Source organism: Sinocyclocheilus grahami, unplaced genomic scaffold (genome assembly GCF_001515645.1).
Source record: "Sinocyclocheilus grahami isolate Dianchi unplaced genomic scaffold, SAMN03320097.WGS_v1.1 scaffold60.1, whole genome shotgun sequence".
In the NCBI taxonomy this organism is placed as follows: Eukaryota; Metazoa; Chordata; class Actinopteri; order Cypriniformes; family Cyprinidae; genus Sinocyclocheilus; species Sinocyclocheilus grahami.
Window position 1 is genome coordinate 1,942,754 of NW_015505239.1, and position 21,712 is coordinate 1,964,465.

Below are 21,712 nucleotides of genomic sequence, written 5' to 3' on the forward strand. Positions count from 1 at the left end.
TGCATTTTAAATAAATCAAATGCAATAAATCAGTGTACACATAGTTACTGCAGTCAAATCGGATTAAATAAGTTAATAAAGAAGAAAAACATACGTTTGAAAAATTAAAATAAATAAAACAAGTATATAATAAATACATAAAGAATGTAATGTTTCAGAATTATTTTCTGGTTTGAACAATTCATCCAGCAGATTATTATTTTTGTAATTATGTCCCCACTGGATGCAACAAATGCCTCGTTTATAATGGGTTTTCATGTTGTCTCGTCGCTCCGGACACGGGATCACAATATAGTGAGGGGCGTAACATTTCCGTCACACGCTTGAGGTATTCTGCCAATCACAACGCACTGGATTGCTGGCCAATCAGAGCACACCTCGCTTTTTCAGACCGATGAGCTTTGTAAAAATCTACACGTTTCAGAAAGGCGGGGCATAGAGAAGAAACAATAATGTACAGTATGTGGAAAATAATGTTTTTTTTTTTACTTTAAACCGCATAAACACATTTCATTACACCAAATACACCAAATAATGTTCTTTTTAGCAGCATCATATGACCCCTTTAAGGTATTACGTTTGCATGGCAGAGGTATTACAAGTATTACGGTAAGGACTGTAAGGTCCGCCTTCAGTGTGTGATATCGGCGCTAAGCTGAGCAGCATCGTCTTCATCATCACAGTACAAATGAAGAAGTATGGCTGCACACTACAAATGTGTCCCCTTGTTTTAACCAGAGCCATGGTTAAAACACTTCCAAGCGGACAGAACACTTTTTCACCATGAGGATCCACTGCAAGATTGTGGCGATCGCGGTATGTTTCGGAGTTTTTCTACTTTTGTACTTTTTCGGGGGGAACGCTGCGGACGAGCCGCCGCTGAATGAAGTTGCCAAAGAAAAACATTTTCAATCCTTCAATCATATCGAGGATATAGCACCGGCGAAAGAAGCGAAACAAACCAACGAAGAACCACAAAAACCACCGTCATTAATTGCTCACCCTCATGACGTTCCAAACCCACAAGACCTTCGTTCATCTTCGGAACACAATTAAAGATATTTTTGATGAAATCCAAGAGCTTTCTGACACTGCAGAGACAGCAACGCAACTGCAGTGTTCCCAGTCCTAGAAACGGTAGTAAGGACATCGGTAAAACAGTCCATGTGACATCAGTGGCTCAACTTTAAATTTGTGAAGCTACGAGGATACTTTACTCGAGAATACTGTGCGCAAAGAAAACAAAAATAACTTAAGTTATTCAACAATTCTTCTCCCTGAGTTACCATCTTCCACCATTATGAGAGTACCACCATGCATGTGCGCACTTTCCCCAGAACATAATCAGCATTGTTTACGTTCAGCATGCGCATGCTTTCTCCTGAATGTAAACCATGTTGATTGAAGTCATGTGATCATGGTGTACTTCATTTATTGCCTACGTTTAGCTTTTTACTTCTGGGGATTGTATTTAGGCTTAAATTCATGAAAGTTTAAAAAAAAATTTTTATTAACATAAGTTACATAACATGTAAGAATCATATGGAAACAATATCACAATGGAAAAATCTATTGGGGTTTTTGTCGAGGGAACCAGGGTGATGTGATCTTCCAAGTTGGCCAACAAAAATACGTCATCACTGCAAAATAACTTAAGTTATTCAACAATTCTTCTCCCTGAGTTACCATCTTCCACCATTATGAGAGTACCACCACGCATGTGCGCACTTTCCCCAGAACATAATCGGCATTGTTTACGTTCAGCATGCGCATGCTTTCTCCTGAATGTAAACCATGTTGATTGAAGTCATGTGATCATGGTGTACTTCATTTATTGCCTATGTTTAGCTTTTTACTTCTGGGGATTATCTGGGGATATTTAGGCTTAAATTCATGAAAGTTTAAAAAAAATTATTATTAACATAAGTTACATAACATGTAAGAATCATATGGAAACAATATCACAATGGAAAAATCTATTGGGGTTTTTGTCGAGGGAACCAGGGTGATGTGATCTTCCAAGTTGGCCAACAAAAATACGTCATCACTGCACACACACTGTTTTAATCGAAATAATATTGGCCATTATTGACTTTGATTGTGTAGACATTGTATGGGCATTTTTCTAAATATCTTATTTAATTCCATAGATCAAAGAAAGTCATACAGGTTTGTAATGAGTCTGACATGCTGGTGAGTAAATGATGACAGATTTTTTTTTATACAACTAAGCAAAATTACGCTTAGGTATAAACGTGCAGCTGTACGTTCATGTTTCTTTCGCACCCTTTCCCAAAAGAACCTGCTTTACTGGAAAGTTGGGTGCTCATAACACCTCTCTTGTGTTTTGCCAAAACCGCAAAACACCGCTGCACACGTTCCTGCAGCACCTAGGAATAAGTGTCTACTAACTGTCAAATGAATAGCTCGCGCTGTCATCTGTAATGCAGCTATGACTGGAGGCAACTGCCGCGTGGCAGCTACATTATATGAAGCCATAAACATGTCACGGAGGAAGACTAAGAACCCTCCATTTGTGTGTGTCTTTCTCTCTAGCCTCTTTATCACTGTTTCTACATGGAACACAGATATCTCTCCATTGTCACTCGTGCCTCTCAATATGTTGATTCCTCCTCTGCGATCTTTATCTTCTAGCCTGGAGCACTCTTAACGTTTCACTTCAGGTTTTAAAGTCAGGGTGCCATGGAACAGCTGGCTCTGCCAGGACAGGCATGCAGACATTCTCGAGAGAGGAAAAGTGCTAATAATTTGGACATAGTTTATGGAGTGCGCTGCATAGTTCTAGAAAAAGCACTGACTGAATTCCATGCACGCAGCCTTGCAGGCCTGGATTGAATCAGCCATCATAGTCATTCTAAATATGCTTTTTTGGATCTATCGTTGGTGATTTCCAGTGAAGTGTTTTAGCCTAAGATTTGTTAGCCTTAGATGAATTGAAATTATGCTGGATTGTAGGATTGTGAGAAGTTTTGGTGGTTTGTGCATCGTGCACATTACAGATCTGCTTTATGCCAGCTTATTCCAATTTTCTGTTCATGCCATGCTGTCCAGTGGGACAGATAATTGGATGAAAAACATTTGCTTGCTTCACAAAATATTAAAGCAATTACAGTTGTGAAGTTACTTTTTTTATTATTACATTTTTCAAAAAACAAAAGTAAGCAGTGCACGAACAATGAATACTGTCAGCACTGCTTATGAATATTGCAAGTATCTATGACAGTAATATCAAAATTACTTTTGTTGATGTTGCATGATTAGGCTAATTGTGCAGTCAATTTATCCAAGAATTAAAGCCATTCTTTCATAAATTGTTGCACTAAATTGAATGTATCCAAACATAAAAAAATATTTTATGTATTATTTGATCACAGATTTGTTCTTCTTGTATAAATGACGCTAAATAATCAGAACTTAAGGGAAGAGATATATTTATAGTTCACAATGAAGTTCCACCATGTACACAATAGAAATTTACCCTGTTTCATTTTCATTCATTTTTGGGTTGCTTTTAAGTTGATTTCATATTGCTAGTCTGTTTCATTGTCTATGATCAATTGTATTACTCAACAAGGAATCATCAGTATCAGCTTTAAAACTGGTTTTAGGAACTTCTGCTCAATAAGGAGTGCAAAATGTAATCGCCTTCTCAGAGTCTAAATGTTTCCAGATGTGTCCACTCAGACTGCAAGAATTTTTATAAGCTCAGAGTCTGTGAACATTTCATGTTGATTAAAAATGGAGTGTTGGTTGTATCATATGCTTCATGCGTTTTGATCAAAGCGTAAATGCCACTCAGTGTTGGACAAATGATTGAAAAAATGAAAAGAATAAATGGTTTGATATTCAATCAGACCATTGATGCAATTCCTGTTGCCTAATTTGCAGTTCTGTAAACAAGGGAAGCTTTTTCCACAGGAAACCACAGCCATCAAAGCAGATTCTAAAGTCTTTTGTGATACTAGTCAGAAAAATCAGAAAATGAACTTTCAGGTCTGAAAATATCCCTTCTTCCCTTTTGTCAAAAGCCCAATGTGTTTCCATGTTTTTCCTATTCTTTATTTCACTTCATATCAAGGTCTGTGGTTCACTTGAAATAAGAGCAAGAGTGTTTGCACGTCCTTGGCTTAATGGAAGCTCTTTGATGTCTGTCTGAAAGGCTGCGCGCTTTTCTTGCGGTATGAATTTGTTTCCTCCACCAAAGCCTCGGATAAATGGAGGACTTTTTTCCCAGAGGTCGTCTCTTGGGTAGAGCTTAGAGAGTTAGAGAGCTTACTTCCCTGGAGTGATGGAGACTCAACATGAATCGCAAAAGCAAACACCACCCCAATAACAATTATGTTTTGGTGACTCAAGTCAAGGAAATGTGTATTCAAGTGAAACACTGGGTCATGACGAACAAGAGTGCTACTCGTCTACATGTTTAATGTCTCCTGTTGTCTTCAAAAGTATTAATTTCTTTGAGAAATAAAGACGCAATGGTTCTACAGGTGACATCTTTCATTAATTTTAATTACATTTAATATAAATAATTAGATACTTAATTTTTATTAAATTAAGTTTGCCTTTGTGTGCTCCCATCAAGTTACTTGCAAGCTGGCCTGACTCTGACTCCGAAATTGTTTACCCTTGAATCATTTAAATGAGGTTCTCGATGTGCCAGAGGAACCGTGTGCAGCATAAGGAATATTTCACCAGTGTGTTGTCTCATGGTTTGACCTAGCTGATTTGTACCAGATGTTTTTGTTGTTGATGTCACCGTTTGGATGAGTTTTGATGGATTTAGTTTTTTTTTTTACTTCTAGGCAGAAAAGTGAGGTGGGGCGGCCTGGGTCAAAGGTCACACAAGCAGAGGATGTCATGCACCTGGCAGTGGTGGCTTGTGGGAACCGTCTAGATGAAACGCTCAACATGGTGAAATCAGCACTGCTCTTCAGCATACAGAAGATCAAATTTCACATCTTTGCAGAGGAGAACCTGGCCGAACAATTTGAAAAAGGGGTGAGAGCGTGTCCCATGATTCTTTCATCTTTTCTGTGGCTACCAGAGGTTTTTGATGTTGATGGTAATGTCTAGCAGACTGGTGACCTACATGTATCTATACTTATCTAAGGGGTCGTTTACACGACAAAGTTTTCAGACAAAAACGGGAAACTTTGAATGAGTTTTGCCTGTTCGTTTACACGATAACGGCGTTTTGGGGACTGAAAACGCATAGTTTTTGAAAACGCCACCATTATCATTTCCGTGTAAACACCCAATATGGGAATCTTTGAAAACGGTGACGTTATGCGCTTGTGTAGTACGTGTTAGTTTTTAATTTTTTTTGTAGTACATGTTAGGTTTGTAGACATGCGCAGTACGTGTCGATTTTAAAGGCAAGCGCGAAACAAACATACACAACAATGGTGGAGTACATGGTACTGTTGTTGCTGCTCTAGAGTTTGCAAACGCTTCTTCAGCAAGTGTGGATTTTTTTCACCAATATTACAACCAACAGCGGAGACACATCATATACAACATAAAATCGTCACTTCGCCACAGGTACTGTTTACTAACAAGGTGACCGCGCCAACTACTGGCCTGGCATACGTAATACAGCGTTTGTGGCCATTTTCGCAGATATGTGTAAACGCGAATCGTTTTGAAAATGTTGTCGTGTACATGTGAAACTTTTTAAAACCGCAAGGGAAAAACTTTTCCGTTTTTGACTACATCGTTGTCGTGTAAACGTAGCCTAAGGGATATCTTTATTCTCAGAAAAGCAGTGCAATGGGTAACTGAATTTTAGTTCCTACTGAAAAGAACATATTGCTGGCTCTCCAGCTATTTAATCTCTGCAGTGGGCTATATTTTACCTAGACAAAGCTTCATCCCCTAACTATGCAGCTCTCTTGGACCGAAAAAATCTGGCACAGATTTCAGGCATAATTTTGTGGATGATTGCTTCACTCTTTTCCTTTAAAGTCTAGATTTAATATTCCAGTATAACTAATAGGGTTGTAAATATTTGCTTTGATAACGATTCAGTTTGATTACTTTTTTTTCCAGTTTATTTATTATTTTGGTACACAGTTATTTTCAGTGCTTTGCTAAGGCAAACTCACAATTATTATCACTTATATTTGGGGTTATAGACCTTTTGCAAACCTCCAATAACAGCCAAATCACCATTGCTCTTGTTCAGGTGATACTTTTATTTAGTATACAATATTTAGGATACTTAGTATACAATTTGTACCCAAGGTTTCTTAATGTATTTAAACAGGCCTTTGACAAAAACCTTGACTGTCAATTTTATTGTACTAGTGGTTTGTGGTAACCCTTAGACAATGTCAGGCTAACCCTGAAAACCAGTCTGGTAAGAAAGGTAATGTGAGAAACCTCTGTGCATAAATCTATCAATCTCTTGCTTTTAACACATTATTTGGTTTCTAGTAGAGTGGTATTTCTTCACAGTTCTAATCGTTTGCGGTGTTTCTCTCCACAGAGGGACTGTTATTGAAAATAGCAGTACATTTTTGTTATGCTTAGACAGCCAATGCTTTTTGAGAAGTGCCCTCTGGCCTAGAACTGATCTTGATCTAGTCCTGCACCGTATTGCTGCAGATAAAGAAACTGAAGGCTTTGAAGAGCTACAGAGAAGAAATGCAATGTCATGTTTGTTATTCAAAAGATTTCCTCAATATTTTTCTGCAGCCTTTTCAGCAGTAGTTATTTGGCTGTCTGCAGGATATTATAAACTGGTAGTTCTTAACTGGTGGGTTATGACCCAAAAATGGCTTGCAGGTCTGTTCTGATGGGGTCGTGGACGGCTGGAAAAAATAATGCTAAATGAGAATAATAAAATGCAACCAACTGTATAATCATGGATGGTTAGGATCGGAAAAATAAGATGATTTTTAACATTCATAAGAACAGTGAAAAAATGCTTTAAATTAGTTTTTTTTGTTGACGTGCATCTAAACAAATTTACACAGTTAAATATAAATTTAATTAAAATTAAATTTACAATAAAATACTGTCAAGTTTACAGTCAATTGGTATTATGGCTAATAATAATAATGTATTGTATACATTTTTGCTATTTGTTTACCAAGTGTTTGTTCCATGTGTTAAACTGTTTAATGCCTTTTGAAAACATTTTCTGATACTGAATAAGTTTGCTTATTGCTTGACCTTTGCCGTTTTTGGTGATATTAATACAAATCTTTTATTTTATTTTTTTTGGCATTGTGTACAACAGGGGTGTTCAATCCTGGTTTTGGAGGGCCAAAATCCTGCAAAGCTTAGCTCCAACATCCCTACCTTGAATATTGTAGTAATCCTGAAAACCTTGATTACTTTGGTTCAGGTGTGTTTAATTGAAGTCGGAGCTAAACTATGCAGCACATTGGCCATCCACGATCAGGATTGGACGCCCAATCCCTACAATAAGCAGTTTTAGTACTGTATTGGATTGCCTCTTAATGCCCAATGTAAAGTCTAGGTTGTGAAGTAAAGCCTGCATGAACCAGAGGCGGTTTATTCTTTACCTAGATATAATAAATGAAAAATAGCTAAATTAGCTATTTTTGTGCAATTTGTTTAAGTTAGCAAAAAAAAAACATAAAATTACACACAGGTCAAGGGACTCACCCATGCAACAAAATGGCATTCTATAAATCACAGTTCTTACAAACTTTTTTTGAAGAATTGGTATAGGTTTCTTCACAAACTTCTCTTCGCTGTCACCTGAAAGCAATAGATGTGCGGTTTACTGAAGACTGACAGCCATGACATTGACTGATTCTTTCAATTTCCTCTCACAGTTCAGTCAGTGGCCTCAGACGGTGTCCTCCAGGTTTCACTACAGCATATATCCAATCACCTTCTCTGTGGGGAATGCAGACGAATGGAAGAAACTCTTCAAGCCATGTGCTGCCCAGAGGCTGTTTCTTCCCGTAGGTTCCTGCCGCTGCTTAATATTCTCTCTTCATTTGATTGTGTTTTCCACCTCACCACACCGACTGTAACCAAGTATTTCCTCTGATATCAGGTTATCCTGAAGGATGTGGACTCACTGTTGTACGTGGACACAGATGTTCTCTTTCTCCGGCCCATGGATGACATCTGGAAGTTTCTGAAGGCTTTCAATAGCACTCAGCTAGCTGCCATGGCTCCAGAGCATGAGATCCCTAAGATTGGCTGGTATAGCCGCTTTGCAAGACACCCCTTTTATGGAGTCACAGGGGTCAATTCAGGGGTCATGCTAATGAACCTCACACGGATTCGTAGCACTCTGTTCAGGGTGAGGAACAATAGAATTGACTTGACATTTTTGCAATTTCATATGCCCAAACTTATATATATATATATATATATATATATATATATATATATAACCAGTATGTTGCTGTTTAGCTCTGCTTTTGATGAAATTTCAGAGGTCCAAAATCCTAATCCACATTTTCAAACACTAGTTCAAAAACTAGAGATGCATGAAATATCAGTACAAGTTTTCAGCTAATATTAGAGATATTTTTTAATTGATCAATATCAGCCGATATTTACACTTAAAGTTAATTTTTAAAAACACTAATAATTAATAACACTGAGAAATGTAATCTTTAGCACATTTTAAAGGGGTCATATGATGCGATTTCAAGTTTTCCTTTGTCTTTGGAGTGTTACAAGCTGTTTGTACATATATAAGATCTGTAAAGTTGCAAAGACTAAATTCCCAAAGAGATATTCTTTGCAAAAGTTAAGACTCGTCCACGCCTTCCTAAAATGCCTCACTTAAACACGCCCCCACATACCTACGTCACTGTGTTGGACAATTTGCATAACACTGCCCCAAACTTTTATTCGTGCTGTAGTATTGTTGCCGCCGCTGCCATGTGGTTGAGACCATAGATATGTATGGTTGAGACGCTGTGTGTAACAATTCCGTCACGCGCTTGAAGTGTTCGGCCAATCACAATGCAATCCAATCCAATCAGAGCACACCGTGTTTTTTAGAACGATGAGCTTTGTAAAAATCGACGCAACTTTTCAGAAAGGCGGGGCAGAAAGTATGTGGAAAATAATGTGTTTTTTAACCTTAAACTGCATAAACGCATTGCATTACACCAAATACACAAAATAATGTTATTTTTAGCATTGTCATATGACCGCTTTAAAATAAATATCTATTTTTATACTATACCTCTTGTTGTTGTTCTAGCAATTATAGTTTTTGTGCTTTATTTTTAATTCATTTAGACATAATAAATATTTGAATGTCTTCCATTTATTGGTTTTATAACTTAAATAATTGTCATCAGTATTGGCTAGAATTTTAATATGGATGCATCCCTTTTAAATACTTTTTTTTTTTTTTACAAACAAAGTACTTTTTATGTTTGTGAATATTTTAGATTTCACACATTTTTGCTTTACTATATTTTTTGTGCTTGATTATTACTAGATATTACACCTGCCAGTGTTTTCCTTGTGTGGTTTATATCTCGTGGTAGTGGGCTGAGGCTTTGGCGTTCACATGTCTTCTGAGGTTTCTTTGTGCATTTAAACCCTTTTAACCTCAGGCTGTTTTTAGCAGGCAGTGATGGAAGTCTACTGATTGCCATCCGTCGAGAGCGAGTGGGTGACAGCAGTCTGGATTAGCATATTTCTGTAACTCAGCTAGAAGTGTAATTTCCAACCCAATCACATTTTCAAGGCTGTCTGAGGGGACAAAAAGGAAATTTCTTCTTCTGGAAAAAAACCCCTCAATTTCCATATCAACAGCTGTTTGAAAAGTGGCTGCCAGACTCACTGTTGAGGAAAATAACCTGCCACTATTGATTTTACAGAACAGCATGATCGCCAGCGGTCTGTCATGGGAAAATCTGCTTCACCCTCTCTATCAGAAATACAAGAACCACATCACATGGGGAGACCAAGACCTACTCAACATCATCTTCCACTACAATCCAGGTATAAGACATGCTTGATTATGATGTGAACTTTGTACATTCTGTGGTCAATATCAAAATACGCACTATTATCATGTTCTTGCACATGTAACATGGTGGTTATATGAAAGTATCGGTACCATTGATACTATTACTGAACCCAAAAGTAAGATAAGTTTTTGAGTGCATCTTTGAAACTGGCATAAAAACCTGTCTACTTTCTTTATTTTTGTTGTTTTGCACTCTAGAGTGTTATAGCACTAGTTTAATTATGTTTTTTGCTAGAGGCTTAAATCCAATTTGAAAAGCTGTTTTACTTATTTTACTTGTGAAGCCCTGCAGCTTTTTATCATGAACATCTTAACTAAACTTTCCAACTGTGATTGCTATTTCCAGTGCAGAGCCAGGTTCTATGCGTTTCTTTTCTCAGAAAATCAAAAAGACCCGATATGTCACAGGAAAAGTTTTTTTTCCTCGCCCTCCTAAAAGTTGCTGTTTTATCTGGTTTTTATAGAGATAAGGCCCTTTTGTGTCGGTAAATACTTCTGTTGACTGGAACAGGTGTGGCAGATACTGGCAGGTGCAGTTATTAAGGTCTCTGAATTGGTGAGACACTTGGCAAGCATAGTGTTTGTTTGACAGCTCTAATGGAACGGGTCCAAAAGACTAGACCAACCACAAACAAAAATGAAGACACTTAGAGCATGTGTTGCATGGGTATGTTATTTGCAGTTTGGATAAAATGTTGAATATTTGTCTTTGTGTCTGCAGAGTGTCTGTACATATTCCCATGCCAGTGGAACTACAGGCCAGATCACTGCATGTATGGAAGCAACTGCAAGGCTGCAGAGGAGGAGGGGGTGTCTATACTTCATGGTAACCGTGGTGTGTACCATGACGAGAAGCAGCCCGCCTTCAGAGTGGTGTATGATGCCATACGTGAGGTGAGCTGCCACTGTCTCTTCAGGAGACAATTGTATGATAAAAGTAATAGAATGGCTGTTAGACTGATAATAATATGTTGCCAAATTTACACTGTGAAGGTGACACAGAAGCGCTTCTGAAGTGGCATTTTAGGTGGTTTTACCCAGACTGTTTAAAGGGTTAGTTCACCGAAAAATGATAATTGGGCTGTGTTTTACTCACCCCCGAGGCATCCTAGGTGTATATGACTTTCTTCTTTCAGACGAATCCAGTCGGTGTTATATAAAAAATTGTCCTGGCTATTCCAAGCTCTATCATTGCAGTCAGCGGGTGTTGTAGTGCTTTAGTCCAAAAGAAGTGAAATAAAAAGCCGATACTGCTTATCGATTCGGTACTTTAACGGTATTCTTATCGGTACTTTTCCAAAGAGAAAGGAAAACTTGAAATCGCATCATATGACCCCTTTAAGTAAATACTCTCCAAGCCGGCCATTTTGATATATTTTTGTGTGTATTTGATCGATTGAACATGCGCCCGAAGCTTAAAGTGTAATTTGTTTGTCCGTTTTGGAGTGTGCCGCGTGCACACATTTCAGCCTGAGGAACAGCGTCTCTTGTGCGGATTGTGCTTTCAACATTTTATCAAACATGTCCCGCAATTTAGCAACAGTAAAGATGGAATCTTACAACAATCACCGATTGAGCTGATTCTGAAGTTAAGTTTGGGTTTTAGGGAGGAACGAATGCACACCACTGTGAAGGGAAAGAAGTTGCGCAATACGAAACGCAGCTAGTTTTTAATAGCTTTACCTCACGTCTTCTTTTGTATAATCCTTAGAAGCCAAAATCGAAATAAAAAAATAAAATTAGCTTAATAAAACAGCCACAGGCCTAAAGTGTAAGCAGATGCTTGAATGTTTAGTTCTCTCTTCTATCATAATTAAACAGGGCTTTCATGTTGCGTGTGCTGAAGCTCCTCCGCGTGGGTGCGATCTCGCTTCTGAATTGCGAATAGCAAAAATGCATCATAGACAAATGTTTGAAAAACAGCTGGCGACTCTGGTGAGATAGAATTTGCAAGATAATGTGTATATATAGCAATAATAAATGTATGTGTGTTTTATTAATTTCTCCAGTACCGGTAGCAGAACCGTTAACGTCAAAGCTTATCGATACTCCGGTCTTTCATAATTTAGCCCCGGGACCGACATGGCTCCGGGGATGAACAAAGTCCTCCTGTAGCGAATCGATGCTTTTTGTAAGAAAAATAACAATATTTAAAACGGAATAATCAATTTAATCTAGCTTGCGCTCACTGTTGTAAACGGAAGCAGCTCCGGGTGTATGACGTATGAGGTCGGTGTTGCGCATGCGCCGCTCACAAGTTATGAACGTGGAAACGCAGGGGAGAGATCAAAACAAAACAACGGTCACAAATTAGAAGTACAAAACGAGGATTTGTAAAGAAGAATGTCAGAGGATTTCGATATAAGCCAAGAGGAGACTGGTTTTCCTTTGCTAAAGTAAGGAAACTTTGCTGCTTTTCCTCCTGTTAACAAACGTTGGTTTTCACAAGACTCATCAGCGCATGCGCAACGCTGAACTCATACGTCATCCATATCGGCAAGTACAAAAAAAATAAAAGTATCGGTATCGGACGAGTACTGGAAAAAGTGGTATCGTGCATCCCTACAATAAACACTACTATTGAAAAGTTTGGGGTCAGTAAATTTTTTTCTTTTTGGTTTTTTAAAAAAATGAATACTTTTGTTCAGCAAGGATGTGCTAAATGGAGAAATTTAATTTTGAATAAATGCTGTTCTTTAACTTTTTATTCATCAAAGAAAATATATCACAGGTTCCAAAAAATATTTAAGCAGCACAGCAGTTTCAACACTGATGATAAATCAGCATATTATAATGATTTCTGAAGGATCATGTGACACTGAAGACTGGAGTAATGGCTGATGAAAATTCAGAACTGCGTCACAGAAATAAATTCTATTTTAAAGTATATTAAAATAAGAAACCAAAATTAGAAATTGTAATGATATTTCACAATATTACTGTTTTTTTTTCTGTATTTTTGATAAAATAAATACAGCCTTTAACTCCATTAAAAACATTAAAAATCTTACTGATCCCAAACTTTTGAACAGCACACACACATTTATATAATAACCTGGACACAAAACACCCCCATAGCACCACACTGAAAACATGCCCTGGCACACAATCACTATTTTTCATAGAATGTAAAAGCCTAGTTGTTTGACTTTAAGATTTTAAGCTTAAGAAATGTAATCCATTTGTCTTCGCTTTGCCAGTCCACTTTCTAATTTTCAGTGCTAACAAAGCAAATCCTGAGGGTTTTGAACCATATGAGAATAAATATAAGTGTTGCATTGTACATTCAGAGTGCAGTCTCCTTGAAGGCTAATAGCAGGAAAGTGTCTATCAAGAGGACGCCTTTTGTATGGTCGAGTCACATGGGCCCCTCTGCTGTTCAGAATTCAGTCAGATATGAAACGTGGACCTTGTTCATTGTGCCTCAACAAACAAACCAAAGCAGTTCCTTGAACACTTTGAAATGTAATGTATTTCATCTTCTCTTTCAGTATCCTTTTGAGGAGAACTTGTTCCAGTCTTTATTTTACCCTCTTCAGACTAAGTTCCTAGACACAGTTAACACCCTTTGTGGAAGGATACCACAAGTGTTCCTCAGACAGATCGAGAAGACCATGAGGGCTGTTTATGAGAAAAAAGTGGTGCGCCGTGTCCGACTGCCACGCGAGTAATGAGCCTCGACTGCATTTCAGTATCACAAGGAAGAATCTCTGCCTGCTGCTTGGATCAGAGTGATCTTTTTCATCGAAGACGAGCAATGCCAGAAGCAAGCTACATTTGGTCCATTAGGCACAGTGTGAGCTTCATGAGCCAGAGGAGTTGAAGATTCAAGCTGGAACAATTTCTTTTGAGCAGACGTTTTGGTCTGCTGGATGGAAACAGCAATGCAGGATGAATGCAACTCTAGCGAAACCATCAAAACTCTTGAGAGAGAGTAGTGAGAAAACGCATTGAGTGTCTCCAACTGTGGGTAACCAACCACTTGAATGTTCCTGAAAGAACATGAGAGACTCGTTGGCAAAGCTGTTTTTAGCCAATCCAAAAATATGGATTCAGAGCTGTTTATTTTACAACTGTGTTGTACCATTTTTCAGCATCTAGTTCATTATGTCTAGTATTACACAATTGGAGCATTTGTGTCTCACTTTATCTGATTCTTGTATTTAAGTGGCTGCACCAATTTGTGCATTCTGCTGCTTAATAGCATGAGAGAAGGCCTTGTTTTCAAGCCACAAAAATGAATGTAGCACGCAGAAACAACCAAAGAGAACTAGCCTGTAGAGCTCAGTAAGATGTACATTCAGTTTAAGTACAGCCCTAATGGTGGATGTTCACACTGTTTACATTGAAGATGACTTGTTAGTTAGACTAGAAAGGGGCCTGATGTTGTGATTTGGGATTTGAATTTTAATATATATATAGAATTTCATGAGGAAACCTTTGGCCTTTTGTGAGAATTACAGTTAAAGGGATAGTTCACCCAAAAATGAAAATTTGATGTTTATCTGCTTACCTCCAGGGCATCCAAGATGTAGGTGACTTTATTTTTTCAGTAGAACACAAACGAAGATTTTTAACTCAAACTGTTGCAGTCCGTCAGTCTTGTAATGAAAGTGAATGGGAATCACGGCTTTGAGAGTCAAAAAAACATACACCAACAAAACCAAATTAAACCCTGCGGCTCGTGACGATACATTGATGTGTAAAGACACGAAACGATCAGTCTGTGCAAGAAACTGAACAGTATTTATATAGTTTTTTTTACCTCTGATGCACTACAATGTCTGAACTGTCCTGAGCGAGTAATGAGCGTGTCCTCGACAGCCGGCGCGTGACGCGTCGTCGTCGTCTTGCTTTACGGCGGCTCGCAGACTTATAAGTGCAATACCGCCACCTATCTCTCAAATAGACCATTGACACTCCTAATTGAGATTGTAGATGTCAATGGTCCATTTGAGAGATAGGTAGTGGTAATGCACTTATAAGACTGAAGAAGAAGACGCGTCACGCACCGGCTGTCGAGGACGCACTCAGGACAGTTCAGTCAGTTCGGACATTGCAGTGCATCAGAGGTAAAAAAAAATCAATATAAATACTGTTCAGTTTCTTGCACAAACCGATCGTTTCGTGTCTTTACACATCAATGTATCGTCATGAGCCGCAGGGTTTAATTTGGTTTTGTTTGTGTATGTTTTTTTTTTTACTCTCAAAGCCGTGATTCCCATTCACTTCCATTATAAGACTGACAGACTACAACGGTTTGAGTTAAAAATATTTGTTTGTGTTCTACTAAAGAAACAAAGTCCCCTACATCTTGGATGCCCTGGAGGTAAGCAGATAAACATAAAATTTTCATTTTTGGGTGAACTATCCCTTTAAATCTGTTGTTCTGTATATTGATACGACAAACCTATTCTGATGGACATAATGAATTTGATGTTGAATTTGTGGTGGAATGTTTTTTTAAGGTAATCTGCAACAGTTTGTGGGAGCTACGCAAAAGGTCTAAGTGTTAAAGTATTTTAGCAATATTCAGTCCAGTCATGTTCAAAGACAACATTTTGTTGTTTTACCCTGTGTTTGTTAGGAGTTTGATTTTCTGCCATAGTGGGATTGATCTAATGTGATTATTTAAAATAAATCATATGTGCCAATTAGAATGGTTTGTACATCATAACAGTACTATATACATAAAAACAAAACTATAATAAAACCATACACCGATGTACAGTTTACACTTAAGTGCACTTTGTAATAAATGCTGAATTTGGAGAAAATAAAGATAAGGGAAAAAATGGCTAAACTAGTTTAACAAAACAAACTCTCTGCACCCAATATGATCAGTTTACCCATTTCTTTAAAAAAATCTGAAATAATTTTAATTGTGTAACCACAGCCTGCTAATTTGTTGACTGCTTCTGTGTGAAAGTATGAACGTCATGTAGAAAGAAAGAGTGTGATTTGATATGCTCATTAGCACAATGTGCTTCATTATATGTGTGACCAGTTTCCAGCCTCCTGTCACTGGTCTCGGATCAGTGATGACGTTTCCTTAACTGGAAACTCAGGAGACTCTTCTACATCTCATGATATCTCTGTGTGAAGAGATGCACCAGCGATGTGCATTGTATCCAGTGTGTTTTTCTGTCTTTCTGAATGTCTTACATTGTATGTATTATTGTCCTTTTTATACAAAAGTGTGTGTCAGAAATGTAATAAATAAATATGCATTTAATATTGATTTAGCTTTATCTCACAATTATTTTTGCATTATAAATCTATTATAAAAAATATATTTTAATACAGTGCTGTGTTACACAACTTATTGTTCAGACAGTATATGCTCAGGCAACTCTTCATAATTTGTTTAATTAAGAACATGTTAATACTCTAAATTATAAACATTGTAATTAATATTATAATATATTCGATGGTTTGGTACTTTGGTTTGGTTACTACAGTAAATTTTGTAGGGGGAGAAAACAACAAGCCAGGCATTTTACAATAAGTAACTTAGTGTTGGGTCGTTCTTGAACAATTCGTTCATTTTGAACGAATCTTTAATGCGACTCGGGAAGAACGAGTCGTCTCGGGGAGTGAATCGTTCAGACGCGCATGCGCAACATTCCTATAGGTTCTGTACTGGAATTAGTCAAGTAGTTCACCTGTTTCGAGTCGTCGGGTTTTTCGAGTCATTCGTTCATCACGTGACAGCCTTATAAGCTTTAACCAATGCAGTCGGAGCCGAAAAGAGAATTGATTAGTTCATCTCTCGAGTCTTCGGGTTTGAGTCGTTCGTTCATCACGTGACAGCCCCATAAGCTTACCCTATGCAGTCTGAGCCGGAAAGAGAATTGATTAGTTCATCTCTAGAGTCTTCTGGTTTGAGTCGTTCATTCATCAGTGACAGCCCCATAAGTTTAACCAATGCAGTCTGAGCCGAAAAGAGACTTAATAATAAAAACCAACTCTTTATTACCTTTGTTACAACATTCAGTGTTATGGAAAAGAACCATCATGACAGAAATTCACACATTTATAAACTGTAAGAAGTAAAAAGCTACAATTTGAGACCAGAAACGCATCATGTAACTAAGAGTAAATAATAATGATTTAATAATAATAATAATTTCTCTATCTAATGTAACGATTCGAAAGATTGGAGAGATGAACTAATCAATTCTTAAAAAAAATAAAAACTAATCAATTCTCTTTCCGGCTCAGACTGCATTGGTTAAAGTTTATGGGGCTGTCGCAGGTACAAAAACCTGTGGAAAAATAAATCCAGAAAATTCCTTCATATTAACGCAGTAGATTGTGCATTATTTTTTTACTTTTCTTAGAGTGCAGCATACTAACTAACTACTAATAAACTGCTTTAAAGTATAAAACTTAAATTGTAATCATTCAAAAATGTGTACGTTTTCGATAATTCAATGAATTAAAAAAGTTATTTAGATTTTAATATTATATTATGCATTTATATTGCTACGAACAAATCTAAATTAACATATATAAAATATATATATGTTTATACACTGCAAATATATATAAAATATATATGTGCAGTGCCCCCCTGCCAACAAGCTTGGCCCCCCCTAAATTTGGAATCATATCACACCAAACAATTTTGGTTCAAATGCGCAGTTTGTCCTGTAAACTATGCATATAAAAAAATAAAAACATCTCCAGCAGCTAAATTCAAATCTGCGTTCGCTGGCTGGCACAAAACCAGAGAGACACACGTTTTTAAAGCGCTGCACATTATAACCAATCCCATACTATTATGTTGAGTTTATGAATACAAAGACCAATCAGAGGCGTTCAGATGAGTCACCGCTGAAACACGCTGTTTCGTCACTGCAAGCAGTACACACGTTACAGGAATTAAGTTAGCTGCTATTTGCAATTGTTTAATTTAATAGTAATAATAATAATAATTGAATAGTTATTTTTAATTTATGAGACACGTTGTTAGGAGCTTGTACCTGTGAATGTTGATGAGTTAGTACACTGTAAGAAAAATAAGGCGTTCAGATGAGTCACCGCTGAAACACGCTGTTTCGTCACTGCAATCTCTGGCTAATTATCTCATCAGACACAACAAAGTGAAGATGTACGAATGTAAGTAATATATTAATTTTACAGTGTAAACAGCTTTAGAGATTATTATGGAAGTTTGAGAGTGCTTGAATTCGCTGGACTGAAGTGAAAACGTTCTTTGCTCTCTTTTTGTACAATGAAAGTGTTAGAGGCTAATTAGTAACTTAACTATGTTTTTATTAACTTCACATTAAATACAAAGTCAGTCGTATTAAATATATTTAATGGTATGACACCATATCTGCTACTTAAGTAAAAAGACGAATTTTTATGTAAAGTTAATAGATTAATACTATTAGGCTACTTTACTAGAGAACTAACATAATCTGTAAAGGTGCAAAATGCATTTACTTGCACATATTTGAGAATCGAGATATTTCATGATATATTTTGGGAATATTAAAAAACTAAAAAAATAAAACCCCTGCTGAATAAAACATTAGACACCATTAGGGTTTTACTGGTTATAATGGGACTTGTATTGGTTTTAAGGGAAACTGTAATGGACCCTGTTGGTCTCTACTTGTAATTGGTCGCCTTCTATTGGTGGCTTGTTAAAACCAATAAATCCTAATGGAATATGTCCCAAAACACACTACAGAAAACCATTTTTAATGGTTTTAATGGTTAAAAATGGATTGTTTGTAATGTTATTTGTTGTGGAAATCATTCAAATTTTCTGTGATGGTTTTATTTTGATTTATTTATTTCAGTAGAGACATAAGCCTATATCTGTTTGTGGCTGCTGTGTGTCATATGACAAGCATGAGAGCCCCACCCCTTTATTCGTGCCACCTCAAAAATTATGCCTCTGACACTACAATACAAAATGATTTGTCAAATAAATGAAACATTCATTTTAGTTGAAATTGTTATAGATTACATCTAGATTGCAGCGATACATGACATGGTGAAAAATGACTGAATGAATAATAGGCTACTTAAACTAGTTTAAGATGAATTTTAAAATTGTGCCCCCTAAAAGCACAAGTGGCCCCTGTCTGGCCCCCACAGTTACTGTGGTCTAGAACCGCCCCTGCCGAGTTGGTCAAATAATCCGAACTTCCCATCACTACTGAGGACGAGATGAGTCATATTTGCTTTTAAATAAACATGAAGATGAGCGTTCAATTATAAATAGGCTAATAGTTCCAGTCAGACTGAACACGAAATTCAGGCCGTGTTTCAAAACCTTTTGAACCTACCTTGACACCGCATACAGTTTGTTCGAAACGCGCCTATTGTGCTCAAAAATGTTGTCTACATAGGCAGCTCACTAGGTTTTGAGGCACATTTCCAAAACTCTTTACGCCTACAAAGCCCCAAAAATGATTTGTAGCTAGGTAGGTAAGCAGCTCAAGATTTTGAGACGCAGCCATGTTATTGCGCAACAGTCAGCGAGCGCTCCCGAAGAGCGGCCGGCAGTGACGTCTCAGACGCCGCCATATTGAAATGTTTCTCCTCTGCTCTTCTTCACTGAGCCCAACAGCAGCCACCAGCTCTCGCTTTCCAACTGGAGACAGGGACAACAACATAGACATGGAGATTGACACTCTTCTGGAAGCTCTTAAAGGTGCCCGGTTGTGTGTGTTGAGGTGGCCTGCGTGCGTTTAGAGAGGAGTTGTACGTGCTTATGAGCTGGTAGTGTGAGTTAGCTATGTTAGCATGGCCTGTAGCTAAATGGCTTTTCCTGTTTTTCGAGGTCTGTTGTGTGTTAAGAGCAAATGAACAGGGTTCTATTTTCCTATTTTATGACCTCTATTACTTTTTGGCCAAAATGACGGGTTAGTTAATTAATACGTTAATAAACAAGACTATTGTAGATTGAGATAACTAGTTAGTGGTTTGGGATGCTCTAGAGTTGATTTGAGTATATTACACATGTGTATATTCAGTGTTAACTCTAAACTATTGAATAATAAAGTCCAATTTTCTTGATAAGTTTTCTTTATAACGTGCTTTTTTTTAAGCATTTACACCTTGATACATTTGTACTCTGTTCTACTACTAACTTGAATATTATTATTACTACTGTTATTATTGTTGTTAATAATTTCTCATTCTTTATATACATACCCAGAGTGGTATAAATAGTTTTTGTGATTTAATGACAAAGCTCAGATTTATTGTACAGTACCTGTACTAATTCTTATGTAAGTGCGTTAGAAAATGCATTCATATTTTGTCGTATTTTTCATAAAAGTTCAGGGCTGGACTGGTTATAGTTTTCCATTAGTGGTCTAAGTAGGGGTCATAAAGTACCACAAGGTTGTGAATCTTGAGGATGACTAGTAACAAGATGTTTAGGATCATTATAGTTGTACTGCTTACTTTTATTGGCTCTTCTTGGAAAATAAAGATATGTTCTAATTTTATATGTTTTAACTTTAATAAAAGCATGCATGTTATTCCAAGACCGATTATAGATGTTGTCTAAATAGTTGTAGAAAATAAAATGCTGATTTTGGAGCTTGAATATGACCTAAGCCTAGGTGCACTGTAGTTGTTCTCATTTAAAATGTGAGATATAGTTAATTAAAAAATTCCTTTTTTTTTTTTTTTCATGAAAGCAGATGTAAGTCAGAACTAGATTGGACTAACTAGATTTCGAATTGAAGGTATTTTAAAGTTGGAAGTTGCTTGGATTGCATCCAGTACAGATGTTTGTATGAAATCCATAATGCAATCTTTTTGTGTTTGTTGCAGATTTCGACAAGAGGGTGAAGAAAGAGTCGTCTCCGGTGTTGGATCAGTTTTTGTGCCATATTGCGAAAACTGGGGAAACCTTGTAAGTACCTTCAGATATCAGTGAGTGATCTAAGAGGGGCATTGAAACCCCCTTTACCTTTGTGTGACCTCTTTTTCAGTGGTTTGTTTAAAATCATAACTACTTTTCTAGGTAACACCACAAGGTGGTTTATTGCACTTCCACAGCACTTTTGGCTTTGTTCCAAAACACCCTGAACCTTGCACTTATCGACTAGATCTGCTTTAGATGACCTGTTCTCATTTCATGAAGTAATTGTGAGAATACATAGTCAGATGCATATCAGAAGATCGAATCTGTGTATGTCTCTGGAATACCTGCTCCTGATTGGTCAGTAGAGTTCTGTAGTCAATTATTTTTGCATAAGGACCACTGAACTGTGTGGCAGTGTTTATTTGATCCTACATAGTTGTGTTAGTTTCATATTTCTTGTATCACTCCGGTCTCTTCTCACATAATAAAACAATTTCAACTGAATTTTCAAATATAAAAATTCCGTGCTCATTTATGTGGTTGGTAGCCATGTCATCATGACCGGCGAATGTTGTCCCTTACAAAGTTTAGCTGTCTAGGAGTTACTAATTCTTAAAGGGTTAGTTCACCCAAAAATGAAAATTAGCCCATAAATTACTCACCCTCAAGTCATCCTAGGTGTATATGACTGTATATGTATGAATCCAGTCAGTTATATTAAAAATTGTTTTTGACCTTTTAAGCTGTTTAATGCCACTCAGCGGTTGTTGCATGCATCAGTCCGAAATAAGTTAAATAAAAAGCGCCCATCCATTAAAAAAAGTGCCACAGGGCTCTACGCTTACTTTTCTTTAAAAAAT

General features: G+C 37.1%; 2 protein-coding genes across 2 annotated transcripts in view; both read left to right on the forward strand.

Annotated features, from left to right (window-relative positions):
• The first annotated feature begins 649 nt into the window (after positions 1-649).
• LOC107584478 (glucoside xylosyltransferase 2-like) lies at positions 650-14,526 on the forward strand. Its single transcript, XM_016271115.1, has 8 exons — positions 650-1,033; positions 3,648-3,675; positions 4,827-5,022; positions 7,833-7,964; positions 8,060-8,311; positions 9,858-9,981; positions 10,731-10,903; positions 13,501-14,526. The coding sequence occupies exons 1-8, from the start codon at positions 784-786 to the stop codon at positions 13,678-13,680; spliced, it is 1,335 nt and encodes a 444-aa protein (XP_016126601.1). The 5' UTR covers positions 650-783; the 3' UTR covers positions 13,681-14,526.
• A 4,931-nt stretch (positions 14,527-19,457) lies between these two features.
• The window catches only part of LOC107584479 (serine/threonine-protein phosphatase 4 regulatory subunit 2-B-like), a 5,962-nt gene continuing 3,707 nt past the window's right edge, over positions 19,458-21,712 (forward strand). Inside the window, exons 1-2 of the mRNA XM_016271116.1 lie at positions 19,458-19,685; positions 20,819-20,900. Of these exons, the coding sequence (XP_016126602.1) occupies positions 19,565-19,685; positions 20,819-20,900 (203 nt within the window). The 5' untranslated portion in view covers positions 19,458-19,564. The remainder of the gene's footprint in view (positions 19,686-20,818; positions 20,901-21,712) is intronic.

Bases quoted from the DNA above. Each gene is read 5' to 3' on its own strand.
- LOC107584478 (XM_016271115.1), top strand. From the start codon at position 784: ATGAGGATCCACTGCAAGATTGTGGCGATCGCGGTATGTTTCGGAGTT. The intron at 1,034-3,647 runs GTTCATCTTCGG...CTGCTCAATAAG, and splicing joins TCCAAACCCACAAGACCTTC to GAGTGCAAAATGTAATCGCC. The intron at 3,676-4,826 runs GTCTAAATGTTT...TTTTACTTCTAG, and splicing joins AATGTAATCGCCTTCTCAGA to GCAGAAAAGTGAGGTGGGGC.